The sequence below is a fragment of the Rhodamnia argentea genome, chromosome 3, assembly GCF_020921035.1.
Source record: "Rhodamnia argentea isolate NSW1041297 chromosome 3, ASM2092103v1, whole genome shotgun sequence".
Lineage (NCBI taxonomy): Eukaryota > Viridiplantae > Streptophyta > Magnoliopsida > Myrtales > Myrtaceae > Rhodamnia > Rhodamnia argentea.
The window spans coordinates 4,397,488-4,412,185 of NC_063152.1; the positions used below are offsets into that span (position 1 = coordinate 4,397,488).

The 14,698-nt window shown below is 38.4% G+C and overlaps 1 protein-coding gene across 1 annotated transcript; it reads right to left on the reverse strand.

The window, feature by feature from the left end:
* Positions 1-1,937: 1,937 nt before the first annotated feature.
* On the reverse strand, positions 1,938-6,430 carry LOC115757040 (pyridoxal phosphate homeostasis protein). Its single transcript, XM_030697125.2, has 7 exons — positions 6,124-6,430; positions 5,689-5,755; positions 4,937-4,983; positions 4,734-4,821; positions 2,974-3,107; positions 2,745-2,843; positions 1,938-2,549 (listed from the first exon to the last, which is right to left on the reverse strand). Exons 1-7 carry the CDS (start codon positions 6,421-6,423, stop codon positions 2,469-2,471), a joined length of 816 nt encoding a protein of 271 aa, XP_030552985.2. The 5' UTR covers positions 6,424-6,430; the 3' UTR covers positions 1,938-2,468.
* Between the last annotated feature and the right edge of the window lie 8,268 nt (positions 6,431-14,698).

The window sequence follows — 14,698 nt, forward strand, 5'->3', positions numbered from 1 at the left end:
AGAGAGTGAGATCATATGAATGGGGCTGACAAGGGACAAGTGAAAGGGAAAGAGTTGGCACTCGAGCAAGAAATCTCATTGTCTGGTCCCATGTTGTTATTGTCCCCAACTAGAGGGGTGAAAAACACATTATCCAGTTTCGTCACACAAGAGTGTTACTTGGGAACGCGCAGCAGAAATACGATACCTACACTCGGGAGAAAGCGCTAAAAAGAGAGCTCAAGTCCGAATCCGTCAACATCTCCGGTTGAACCCACCTTATGAACCAACATGAATATATTGACTGCTCCACATCATATCACACAAGTTCTCTGACGTGGGATTTCTGTAACCCGACTTGTACGTGCATCTCGACAAGCGTGTGCTCCGTGCAAACTTCCCTCGCTCTAAACAGGCTGACAGCAACGGGTTGATCGGAAAAAACGCAAGCTCCATGTGAATGACGTTTCTTGATCACCCTCATCATCATGATCTTCCGCTACATGTTTCCTCTTCCTTTGTAAGATTCACAGTTGAGAGAGAGGAAAGCTTCTGTGGTTGAGAGCATGTGGGGTGGGGTTGGGTCTGAAGTAAGGAGTTAATGCAACCACACCCATGGTGTTCCTTCCATTTCTAGGCATGCAGTACAATAATTTCGCGACTGCCTTATCGTTCTCCTCCAGCAGCAGAGTTGCCATTGTTGACCACCGATGCAAAATGCTCGCTGTGCTCTCCTTCGTGTTCGAATATCTCAATGTCTCCGTATTTGCCTCCTCAAATATTAATTTTAGAGCACCTAACCGTATCTTCAACACACAACTTTAGAATAGTTGTCGGCAGTCTCGTAAAATGTTACAAAGAGCCAATACGAAATGTGGTTTTTTTTACCAAGTGGCGGTGCATGTCGGTAGTCAAGTCACGAGCCATCTAGCAAGAATTGCTCCTTGTGATGTGGAAAGTTCTTCCCATAATTGTGTAGTTTTCAACTAACTCTTCAAAGCACGAATTGGACGCCATAGTTCCAAGTGGCTTTCGAATTCGTTGGCACATGATGCTAATATCGCAAGCTAAACCTATCTGAGATTGTCAAAAAAATTCACAGTTAGCTAGTAATCTTCAACTCTTGCCTAAAATCCATCCTAGAAATCGAGAGTTTAATGTGCACGACCATCTCGCAATCCACATAGTCGACGAGACCCAAAACAAGTTGCATGAGAGGGAAATTGGACCTAACACCATGCCATTGCCGGGTACAAATGGTGCTAAATCATTTAAGAATCAGTTATCAACATATTGTGCGTACTAAATGCATTTTAGAGAGGTTTAATGCTTATTTCCTCGTTGAGGGCCTTTCGTAATCATCTGAGCTAAACCGATTAGGTAAAAGTTCCTTTGCCCCTTGTTTGGAAGTTCAAAGTCTCTGACTTTAACTCTTTTTCTTTTTCTATGTTTCGCAAGCAAATAATTCAAAATGGCACACGAAATTTATATGTTTATATGTTCGTGGATATGCATTGGTCTTTGTGGTTTCGGGTCCTCTACTTAAATGGGCGGTTCTATGGGGTCAGCATATTAAGAAATCCTTCCAAGATCGATGATGATATACTTCACGTCTGTGCAAACATCGTTTCGCGCCCTCTACTTATGATATGGATCAGGAATCAGTTGAGCGGTGGCGATTTAGTTGGCCATGAATGCTTAGAATGTGCCGAAAATGGTGGTTACAGCAGGAAGAAAAAGAAGAAGAAGAAGAACCCGTGCGGTTATAAGACTGTTTTCCACAGTTGCCACATATACAAGTGATTCAACAAAGAACCACCGGTCAGTTAACACTTTGCGAACCAAAGTTGCGATATACACACCGCGCCAGTCAAACGACATAAATCGGAGTGACCAAAAGGTTTTAACTAAAACCAAGTTACGAGAATAGACTCGAGCTAAAGATATAGCACGGTGAATGAATGAAATGTTTCGGCAAGCAAAATGAACCGATGCAGAGCATGAGAACGAAGTTCTTAAGAAAACCGCCCCGTTGCACTCCCTTGGGCACAGGGACAAGTTCATCTAAGAGGTCTGGCATGGCATGTTTCTCCATCTTATGGTCTGGCAGGTACAATGATTGATCAAAATCTGACCGAGTTAGCAGATATTCGTCTATCGCACAAAAATAAGACGGGTTACTTCCTTTATGATCAGGGTTCTTCAAATTCCCACGCTGAAGAGAACTATAGACACAGAGACATCTAATGCGGCAAAATGAACTTAACACTTTCCTGGTTTCAGAGATTAATGCCAGAGAAGCCAAAGTTTATGAGGATGCTTCAAGAACTTCTTCCATTCCCAATGGAAGGGAACAATGAATTGATCCAAAAGAACTCCTTTCTCACCATTAGGTCTGTAATTCTGATCATCCATGCTGAAGAAGTTACACTTTTCGAGGCTTTTAAACACGTACAAGTGATCAAAATCTTCAGGATGCTGGGAGGACACTAATTCGTTAATTTCTCAGGATATTCCCTTGGACCAAATATGATGGATCCAATCCTTACATTTGTACTTCCCATTTCGATCTGCATAAATTAGCAAACAATAAGGAAAACCTAGCATTACCATTTGCTAGACAGGAATTAGTAGAGAAGGCCTCAGAAGAAGTTTATGTCTACGGGTGCAACTGACATTGACAAATCTCTTAGATGCACATGTTATGCCTACTCAATATGCGAAATAGTTGTAGCAATAAAATCGGGAATTGCAAGGTTCCTTACAGCTTGTTCAAAATCACCGGACATTCCCATGGACAGCTCACATTTTTCTTCTGGTATTTCAAGTGCCATGCAGACCTCACTTCTGCAGTTCGCTAATGTCTAGAATTACCAAAAAATGTTACTATTAAGTGGCAGTAAAAAGTCAGCTTCTCAATAGCAAATCCTATCCGACCAAAACAAAAAAAAAAAAATAGCAAATCATCAAAAACCGAGTCAGAGGTTATATCACCTTCAAGTTCTCAGGCGTTGATGTGTAATCCAGGTTCCCTATTGTCATTAGACCACAAAACTCCAGGTTCGAGCAGTTCTGGTTCACATGTTTTGCAAGCTCCACACAACCTGAGGGTTCGACACCAGATTTTGCTGCAAAATTAATTGTCTATGATTAGGATCTATATGCACAACGTTGAAATAAAAGAACAAGTCCGTCACTTCTTTAGAAAGATTCAGAAATTTAAGCCAACAAAAAAGAAGTCTAAAAGAAAAACCCACTAAATGGTGTAGACATAATTATCACTCACAAGTTTTTACCTGAATTACTTCTCAAACTTTCTCCCGAGTGTATACATAATTTTACCCCATAGAGATGAATTTCACATTTCTAATCCAATATGCAGTAAGATTTTACCAAAATAAAAAGGAAAACAACATCAACATCAACATCAACATCACATTTATCCCAAACTAGTTAGGTTGGCGGTCTATGAACCAAAAAATAAATAAAATAAAATCAAGACCGATTGAGAGAAAAGAAATAATTATATAAAAATAAAAATATATAAATATGTATAGGGGAAAAGGACTAAAAATGACAGTCTGGAACATAGGAATTCTGCCCCTCCATAATGCTAATAGCTTTCCTTCATTCCGTCTTAAGACAAACTGTACGCCAATCTATTTCTCACTTCATTTAAATCTTGTTTTACAAAATAAAAAGGAAAACCCAATCACTATATTTTTCAGTTTTGAAAGAAAATATTTTACGCATGCAAGGAATAACTGTTCTAATTAAGTGATATTTGCTAATATTTAGAGGAGAGAGAAAATCACGAAAAGATAGAGACAAGGAGAAGAAAAAGTGCAACCTAATATAGAGAGAAAAGTATTGACTTAGTAAGTTGATTTAGCTAAATTATGCCTTTTTTATAAGGAAAATATCTCCACGGTATTTTGCAGTTTCCATACATCATAAAAACACTGGCAACTTAGTCTTACTGTTGGTTGACGACAATAATTAGAGGATGCAATCCATTAAATGACTTCTACACCGAGTTCAAGCATTTCCAAGTGTTTTGCCTCTAGGAATTAGAAAACAGAAGGTGCAGTGCAAGATATCCAAAACACAGGAGTTCGACATAGACATATACAAATGGAAAATGAAGCAGCTTGGATGTATGGTCCAAACTCTCAAAACGAAATTGACTAGCAGTGGATTCATAACGATATCTGAATAGTTCTCGTGAGATAATCATTACAAAGGGCAAATCAGTTACTCATGAAGAATTGCTAACAAAAAAAATCAGAAACTGCAGTTTTCCATATGAACAAACAGTTGAGAAGATAGTATTTTATAAGAGAAAAGTGTACTGAAAGTCCTAAAACTTGTCATGAAAATGCAATTGAGTCCTAAAACTATCAAAAAGTACAATCAAGTTCTAAAACTTGTCGAGTTGATGCAATTAATTCTTTCCACTAACTCCATCAAACTTAACAAACGGAAAATGCTAAGAAGTTTTAGGACTTGATTGCACCAACTTGACAAGTTTTACGACTTGATTGCATTGTTTTGAAAGTTTTAGGACCCAATTGCACTTTCGTGACAAGTTTTAGAACTTCCAGTGCACTTATCCCTATTTATAATATCCATTAAAAAAAAAGATATGTCTTCTATCCTAATCTATAAGTAGTCAAGAAGATATCATCATAGCATGAGAGACAAGAATTATGGCCTATCAGTTCAACAAAAATTCAGAAAATTAAATAGCTTACATTCTTCACCACTGGTATTCACTTGGATAAAGACTTTCAAAGGAGTTCTTCCAGCACTTGCCACAAAACTATCGAGGCGATTGGCAATCTGACAGTGTCAGAGTAGTAGGCAAATGTTAATTATGTTAGAGCCTTCCAGATACAGATGCGGATTCACAAACTTCAGATTCCTCAAAAAAATAACAAGGAGTGAATTTAAGAACCTTCTCATCATCTACACTCTCTAAAACCGCAAGATTGGGAACACCAGCTGCAAAAATAAGACATGTTACATAGACATTACAATCAGATGAAAGAGGGACTGGGGACGACATTGTGAACAACTGAAAGAGAACTAAGGATTGGTAACAGTATCAGGGCAACCTTAAAAACTTATGAAGTTTCTAACATGATAGAAGGAAGCCCACAAATAGCAATTTACAGTTAAAGAGGATCTGTAGGTGATATAGTATCAAATTGCTATATGAGAAATTGCCTTTCATAACCAAAAGATAATTGCAGTTTAGTTGTTACAACTATATATGACAACCTGATCCATCCAAATTTCAAAAAAAGAAAAAAGAATAGGGCAAGCTTGTCAACAGCATAATTTCTTACTCTCAGAACTGAACTCGAATGTCTCTCCAGAGGATCAGTAAAACTCCATGAGATTCAATTACTGCTAATGCTTTATAATGTGGCTCCTATACACTGTGTGGAACTCAAGTAGACATAAACTGTTGTCAATAATGAAAACATTTTCCACTGACTAATTATTTTAAGCGATACAAGCGATCATTTTTTCGGAAAATGTTTTCTGAATCTTTCTTTTCTGCGATCGGAACCCAAGAGTTAATGGGACATAATGAGGCAGAAAGAAGGCAGAAAGAACAAAATACAAATACAAAGGTGCCCAATAATGTTTCTCAATTCAGAAGACGCAAAATAGCCAGACTTGGATTTAATCGAAACATACTGAGAAGAGGCTTCACTTTATTACTCTGCAAATTCCCAATGAAATGCCACTGGATATCCTCCGGAAGCTGCAATTGCAAATCAAGAATTGAATCTAACAATTGGAAAAGAATATACGTTTTTGCAAAACTCGATACTATTTCCATATCGCCAAAGCTAATAGAAGCAAATCCCCGAAAAACAGAGACTTTGATCATCTTTAGCTTCTAACTAGCGTCGCTTCGAACTTGTCACTACATACTCCGCTCAGAACAAACACAGTAGAAGAAACCGAAGTCAGATTCTTCAGTTCCCCTTTTAACCACCGATCATCCAAATCCCTCCCGCGCACTCGAGAGATTCGCCTCCGAGTTTTAATAAAATCAACCATCATCTCAACCAAAAATGGAACTCCGAACGCGGCAAAATCAAACTTGGAACAGCTAGAGTCCGGAACCTGAGGAGCCTTGTCGACGATCTCCTGGACGTAATTCTCGCCGAAGCAGCGGTGGCCGGCGTCGTAGAGCTGGCGGATGAGGGCGACGGGCTTCGTCTTGCTCACGGCCACCACCCGGACGCGGTCCGACCCGCGGCCGCACTTCTCCGCGGCCTGGCCGACCCGGTGGAGCACCGCCCTGAGGGCCTCCGTGACGGTGGACGAGGACGTGGCCATTTTCCGATCGGTTCCCGGTTCGATTCGCAATCTCACCACAGTTGTGGAGCATGTGGCATCTGGACTCTGGAGTCTTGATCGCATCAATGGTCGCGTTTTCACTCGGCTATTTTTATTTTATTCTTTTTAGCACAATTACTCAACTAATGATAATTAGTTAATAATATGCTCTAAGGATGTATGAAATTAACTTTTTCTTTTCCGTCTAAAATTAACTTGTAAAAGCAAGTATTTACTTTATAGTTTCTTGTGCTGATTTTTTAAATTTATACCTATAATTATGTGGAATGATTTTGACTTTTAAATTTCGATAATGAGAGTTATGCAATCTCGAGAAAAATAGAGTATACCTCACGTCTTGTGTAATCTACTTTTTCACTTATAGCTAGGGGTGAGCAAATCGGACCACCCGGACCGGACTTGCTGGACCGAACGGGGACCGGGATTGGTGGTCCGGTTCCCAATTCTAGAAGGAGCGGTGCGGTTCCCGATTCTAAGGTCTTAAGATTGGATCGCTCGGACCGGATCTATTGAATTTTTTTTTTAAAAGCTACCATCTCTTTACTTGTTAAGAGTGTCTAAAAAATTTTATCAAATTGAGAAGCTATTGACACTCTTTATTTTTTATTCTCCTATGTAGAAATCTTTTTAGGCTGCGTATGGTAACCATTCTGATTCTGAGAACCGATTCTGATTAAAATGATTTTTTCTGATTCTATTCCTGAATGAGTTTTAGAGAATCAGAATGCGTTTGATAAGCGCTAAAAATTTCTGTTCCTGGAATAGAAACGCGTTTGATAATCGCACAAAATTTCTGTTTCAAAAAACTGTTTCTCTTCCTAATTTTGTTCATTTCAGTCAAATGAAAAAAAAAATAATATACATTATTTTTTTTTAGCCTGTCATAAATGAAATACAAATTTGAATAGACGACGTTTGAAGTCAATTGAAAAAAATAATTTAATTTTTTCACTTAGATTTAATTTTTTACTAAAACTAATGAAATCAACATTATGTAAGCCAAGTCATTTGCTCAACCGTTTCAAATGTGCATACGAATGAAGAATTTGACAAGTATAATGGAAGGTGGATCCATTCTTGCACTGAGTAATATGGAGGAGGTGTTTAAACCCAAACAAAAGTCAAACATGTCAAAAACTTGAAGCAAAATCATTAAATGCGGGTTCTTTGTTTAGCTTATTCGGCTTTTGGCGTCATGTAACTACGGTATTAGCAATGTGACGCACATATTGTCAATGCCCTGTATAATCAATTTGTGATCTTATAATTATTATGAACTACATAACTAAATTTTCCACTACACGGTAAATTAACTATTTTCCGTAGCCTATGTATTTCAACTTAGAGCAGCGGAAAACGTAATTAAAAAAAAAGTTGGACAAAGACAAACTCCATGAAAGTATCCTAAATTGACTTTCATCGACTTTTTATCTCCTTCTACATTTAGGCACTCTACTCTATAACTTGATGAAACCATAATTAGTGATTACGACATGTCTTTAGAGATTGGTTGAAGTAAATGTTTGAATACCTTATCAAGTCAAAAACCAAAGAAAAGAAAACAACCCAAATACCAACTTCACACAAAACTGTTTGGTGAGTCTTCTTAGTATCTCTATCATAATTGTTTAGTCTCTGTCACTAGTATTGTTCAGAGTGTTGCTGCCTAGCCTTACATGCACAAGGTCTCTCAAGCCAACAAGATGAGGGCAAAGAGTGTCATGATCAGAAATGGCAATGGTCCACAAGTCTACAGTGAGAATTTCTAGTAGCCCAATGAAGACATCAAATAACAAAACTCTTGGCTCACATTAGCCAAAGAAAAATGAAACATGAGTGAATATACTTTCACTAGTAGATTGTACCTTAAATGTATCATAATAAATGTTTTGCTTGCTACAATAAACATAAATCTTGCAAAGTTCTAAAAAAATAAGATTACAAAAATCAAAAACACAAAGTCATGGAATTTCATCCATATCATTGTCTCTTGCCATTTGATTTGCAATATTTTTCCTGAGCATGTTTATCTCGAAGGCCTCCTCATGAAAAATATCATCTGCAACCTCTTCTTGTATAGGTCCACATGGGTACTCCGGATCACCATATCGGGAAAAGTTTTTGTCCATCTTGTCTTGGTCACGAATGTAATTATGAAGAGCACAACATGCAATGACAATACGTGCTTGCTTACGAACTGTAAATGGAGGCATATGTCTCAAAATGGAAAAAACGATTTTTCAATGCCCCAAATGACCTCTCAATGACATTCCTTCGTGAAGAGTGCCTATGGTTAAACAGTTCTCTTGCCGTTCTGGGTCGTCTCCCTCTACCCCTATAATCGTTCGGATGATACCGTTCACCTTTAAACGGAGTTAAAAATCCCGGAAGTGTAGCATAACTAGAATCTAGCACGTAGTATTTATCTATAACAAGGTATATAAACATTTGTTATGATATGCAGTTGCAATATAAATGTAAAGAACATTACTCGTTATGGACAAAGCAAATACCTGGTGGTGGATGAGAAAATTGTAGCCGAGGAGTCTCTAGTGCTGCCGAGAGGATTCGACAATTGTTCGCAGATCCTTCCCACCCAACATACACGAAAGTAAATTTCATATCAAATGAACAAACACACAGCATATTCTGGGTGGTAGTCCCTTTCCCGCCTCTATACGGAATTTGCTTCGACATAGGGACACAAGCATTAATGTGAGTGCCATCAATAGCACCTATGCAGCCCTGCGATTTCATGAAAGTCTACTATTATACAAGATTACCAACTATATGTATTTGATGGTGTAACAAAGTTATGAAAATCATACCTTGAAGTAGCGTCTATGGTTACGATCCACAAGAATCTCCTCTGGAATATCATCAAATGAATGTGGTTTGATAATCTCTTTTGTGAGTTTCAAAAATGCTTTCAGCACATTAGTGAAATACGTGCTGATTGTTTGTCCCGAATGTTGGAATCTCTCACATAAATCTCTATTAGAGTTACCATGACCAATCAAAGATAAGAAAATCCCAACTTGTTCATCTACCTTAATATAACGGCTATCTTTCAACCAACCTCTTACCCTCATCAAATCACATAGGTTCGGAAAAATATGTCTCTCCAATCTAAAGGCTTCATATACTCTATCGGAATGTCCACAAAGAATCTCCCTTACCCATTCGGCTCCCGATAATTGATTGTCTCTAATAGGTTCTTTCGTATGCATGGACATGTCCATTACAACAATACCCAACCATGCTAATATTATGTCAATATCGGTCTCATCCAAGTAATGATCACCTGGTGTTACTTGGCCATTGGACTCGCTATTTTGTCCCCCTTCCATAGTACCTATGCCATCACACAAATACAAGAACATTAATATAGATATCTAGGAAAAAAAAAACTAATAACAACCAATAACATAAATCGGAAAGTGAAAGCAAATCAAATATAATAATCACAAAAGGAAAATATCATACCCATACCACCATACAAGTTAAAGAGTCTCAACATGAATATCTTTAAAAACCAAATAACATCGTAACATAAGTCATAAAGTAAATTAAAACCAAACATAGAAATCCCATGCAATCCCCGATACATTTTCTAACATCTACTCAAGACGTTGGAGAAGTCCATTTCTCAATTCGGTTGGAGTTTGGATGAAAGTTCTCCTTGTGGTACTATCCATTGCTCGTTCCAGTGCTTTATGGTAAAGATCCGCATCCAACTCGGGTATGCTAAGTAGGAGATTAATCACAGCAGATATGGAGAAGGGGTCTACAGGTGGTAATGTGACTTGTGAGGTGGCAGCAAATTCACTTTGTTGACTTGCCCTGGATTTAATCATTTCTTGTAAGGCTTTGCATGTGTTGGAAATTTCACATGCTTTACTCTTTCTTCTCCTCTTGGTATTTGGAGTTCTATCCAAGTTGTGTTGTCCACTTGTAAAGACTTCCTCATCGGTGGGCTGTTCACCAAAGTCGTTTGGATCATCGTCTGCATGACCACTATGATCGCCACTTTCCTCTGACTCCACCAAATCTTCGGCATTTCCTAGTGCTTGCTCGCCAGTAGCATATGTATTACCAAATACAATGGACAGCGCGGAATGCTGAGGAAATCCGTCCTTCTTGAACTTTGCCCGGTCAGCATTATCCCGCAATTTTCACAATAATGATATACTTCAGCAACACAAACAAACCTCTTAAAATACACATCTATACTAGAACAATATAAATAAAAGTTAAATGATACCTTGATGTGAAGTTCTCATATACTTGGATCATCCACAACAACTGTTTTATTCACATTATCCCAGCCAAATCCAGATTGTATCAGAAGCTTCTTAAAATTGCCAAATAATCTTCTCAATTTGTTCATCTTGTTCTTCATTTGTAATAGCTTATATTGGCGTCTTGCCCGACTATTAAATTCAGCAAGTATAGTTTTCCACCCTACTTTGTTGAAAGTACAAAAGGTGCGATTTCCCTTTTTTACTTCTTCTACCATCAAACTTATAAAAATGTTGGTCACATGGTCGGTCCACTTTGCATTATATGTATCTTTCTCTGATGCCATGACTACCACACGCAACCATAACATAGTCATAACATTGTAACATAAATACTAAAACAATTCTTTTAAGAAAAAGGTATAGAGATTCAGACTTTGCGTTTGTATCCACCCACACACGTATTCAACATTTACAAATTAAAGAAAAAAACACATTATACTCGTTGCAAAAACGATGTCACGTAGCAAAATTAACTTTTGTAACAAATTCTCGAAAAGGGATACGAGCACAACCCACAGCAAACAGAGACGAACACAAAATATGAGCATCATCAAGTGTTTCTTCTCTCTCTCTAACATGATTCATATCTCCCGCTAAGGTAAATATCCCCACCCGTATTCCCCTATATCGATAGGTTGTTTGGTTCAGCAAGTAAGTAGTCAAGGTACTTCCTCGCTTCTTCCACAATCAAAAAGTCATGAAAAAGTTATACACGAATTTAAACATCAAGATGTAGATTTCATAACAGATTTGATAAATTTATGTGTCAAATAAATGTCAACTTCCAGTCCTCAAGAACAGAAGTGTAATCGAAATAGAGCAAAATCCATTCTAGAATTCCGGAGGGAGAATGATGGGAGGTTTAGTGGAGGTAAAAGTCCATGAGAGTCAGGCCACTAGAAGCCCCTGTTAATAGCAGAACGAAAGCACTCCGAAAATTTTCAGACACTTATCCCAAAATTTATTCAATCGGTTCGGGTACACCCATATCTCTAATTAGCTCCATGTATAAGGATTCTCGTATGACTTAGCTAATCTACTTGAGAAATGTAGAAGTAGACCTCTTTTAGTCTATTTTCTTTTCATTTACCACAAAACTTAGCAACTAATTGGTCGCAATATAAGCACATTGCCTACTCTCCGGAATAAATCCCAGCAAAGATTCCTGCCCATATTGCAATATCTTGGAACCGACGCGATCTCATCGCTCCGATCAACATGCCACTACAACCTCACGACGAAGACTTCTTTCGTCGTCCGTGTACGCAACAAACCAACAGTTTATTTTTAAAGCCAATCTCACCCAGTAGCCACTGAAAAAAAATCAACCAATCTATTCATCTTAACATCTAGTTGACCTCCAAAAGAAAACCTTTCGCAAAATTCTAGCTCTAGACCATCAAAGCTGGCGAGATCAAGTAAAATTGCGGAATCAAACTCCCAACAAGGAAAAAAAAGAATGAATAGATGTGGATGAGCACGAGGAAAGCGCATGAACGAAGACAAATACGACCACGCAAACAAAAATAAAAACAACACAGAATGAGGGTAACGCTCGGCCGAGCTCGATTAGGGCTACCCTCGCCCGGATTGGCGAGGGCTACGCTCGGTCGAGCCCGATTAGGGCCTAATCGGGCTCGGCTGAGCGTAGCCCTCGCCGATCTGGGGGAAGGATGCCCTTATCGAGCTTGGCAAGGAGACGAAGAGAAAATAGGGTCGTGCGGAACTCACCGGAATCATGCTACGAAGAGGTGGACAGTGGCGGTCGAACTAAGGGGCGACGGTCGAGCCGAGGAGCGGCGGATGCGAGAGTGAGTTGAGAGCCACGACGGACAAGAAAGAGGGAAGTGTTTTTAGGTTGGAGAAGTGACGAAGAGAAAGGGGTTATGTTGTGTTTTATCCCATTTTCCTTAATGTTTTGTAAAAGTGGTTCTTTCTGAAGAACCAACTTTTTTTTGCTTCTTTTTTTGGCTTTAAAATTGATTACGGGACCGGAACCGGAATCAAATTTTTTTGCGTTACCAAACGCGATTCTCATCTTTTTTTGTTCCCGGAATCAGAATCAGAATCGGAATCGGAGAATGAGAATGGTTACCATGCAGGCCCTTAGTTACACTCTGTTTTATTTTTTGAAAGTAACCAAGCTCATGTACTCCATGTCAAGAATGATGCATATTATTTTTTTTTTTTGCATGTGCCCGATTCAATGGAGCCGCTCAAGAATCGGATCGGACCGGTGGTCCTATTCTCGATTTCGAAAAATTGAGAATCGAGTCCACCGGTCCGGTTCTCGATTCTTGAGGGGAACCGGACTGGACCGAGAGCCGATTACCCCTATTTACCGCTAGTATCCCTATCTCGAAGTAGATCCCCAGCATTGTTTGTCTCATTAAAAGGGGATATCAGCGGTTGCGTCATCCTGCCGTCGTGTAGCCTGGATGAGTCGGACTCGTATCCGCCACGTCAAAGATTCAAAGCACGTATATGCTACGTTAGTCTTTTGTTGCGTAGCCTATTCATGTCAAACCCAAACGCATATCCGCCTCGTCAACAACCACCTTAGAATGTTGATGCCCAACCTACACTTTTAGCATATACTTTTTTCAGTAGACTAAGTAGGTTCGCATAGCTTGCTCGATTGGCTTTCTACTATCACTTGATAAAATTACTGATGTTTTCACTAAGACACATCAACCTCCACAATCTACTTCTTTCATGTCCCCTTAAGTTTGAGGGCACATCATAAATATATTTAGGAAATTATCCATATCTCCCTTAATTCTCCATATTTTTCAAGATTGAGCATATCCATATCTGACTACTATTTGTTAACCGAGATAGCCATCTTGCAAAGCCTAGATAGTATTTTATAGTAGGGTTAATACTACAGAAAATCCTAAACCGGTACATCCGTGATAAATTTACTCCAAATTACTTTTTTTATCACAAAAAATCCTAAACCGATACATACGTGAAAATTTACCCCAATATGGTCACATGTGACAAATTTAGCCTCAATTTATTTTTGTTAAATTTAACCATCAAATTACTGAGTTAGATGGCACGTGACAATTCATGAGTGTACCACTTTAGGATTTTTACCCTCTGTTTGTCATAGATGTATTAATTTCAGATTTTTCGTGGTATTAACCCAATTTAATGAAGGGTAAATTTATCACAAGCCTATCGGTTTGGGATTTTTCGTGGTCAAAAAATTTAATTTGGAATAAATTTATTACAAGTACACTAGTTTAAGATTTTTGATGATAAAGAAAAATAATTTGAGGTAAATTTGTTACGGACGTACTAGTTTGGAGTTTTTATGGTAAAAAAATAGTTTAGGATAAATTTGTCACGGATGTACTAGTTTGAGATTTTTCGTAATATTAATCCTTTATAGTATATGTGCTATTTATAGACTTTACAAAATGCTCAGTTAAGGTAACAAGATATTGCAATACTGTGACACAAATACGTGAGAGATACATAATTGAGTGTAATCAATGGAGATATGAAGAATCTCCTAGATACATCTCTCATATCAATAGTCTAATCAACCGATGGTAGAGAACAAGTCTAACAGACCACGCGAACCAGCTCTCTCTGCTATGTGACAAAATGCTGACTTGGTAGATACACAATCAAGTCTAACAGGTCCAAGCTACGCTACAAGCCTACAACATGCTAATGTGAATGTTGACATAGCAGGTATGCGTTTGCATACGACGTTTGCATACGACATTTGAGTCTTGCGTGTGAAGGTTACGTAACAACACGATGACGTGGCTGCTGACGTCACCATCGGACGAGATGAATAATGTTGAGAATCGAGTCGAGAGAGGGGTGTCAGCAGTAATGTAGAAGGACAATGATGTGAGATGCGAGGGCGCGCTTCGAGTGCTCGCACGGTGCACCAAAAAATTCATCAATATCGCCTAGCTCTGATACCAAGATATCAATATATATGAGATAGAATTGTATAATTTCTGTACATATCATAATGAAGAGTATATGATTTATTTAGAGACTTTATA

Bases quoted from the DNA above. Each gene is read 5' to 3' on its own strand.
- LOC115757040 (XM_030697125.2), bottom strand. From the start codon at position 6,423: ATGCGATCAAGACTCCAGAGTCCAGATGCCACATGCTCCACAACTGTG. The intron at 5,756-6,123 runs GTTCCGGACTCT...TTGCAATTGCAG, and splicing joins TCGTCGACAAGGCTCCTCAG to CTTCCGGAGGATATCCAGTG. The intron at 2,844-2,973 runs GTGATATAACCT...TGGTAATTCTAG, and splicing joins CAACGCCTGAGAACTTGAAG to ACATTAGCGAACTGCAGAAG.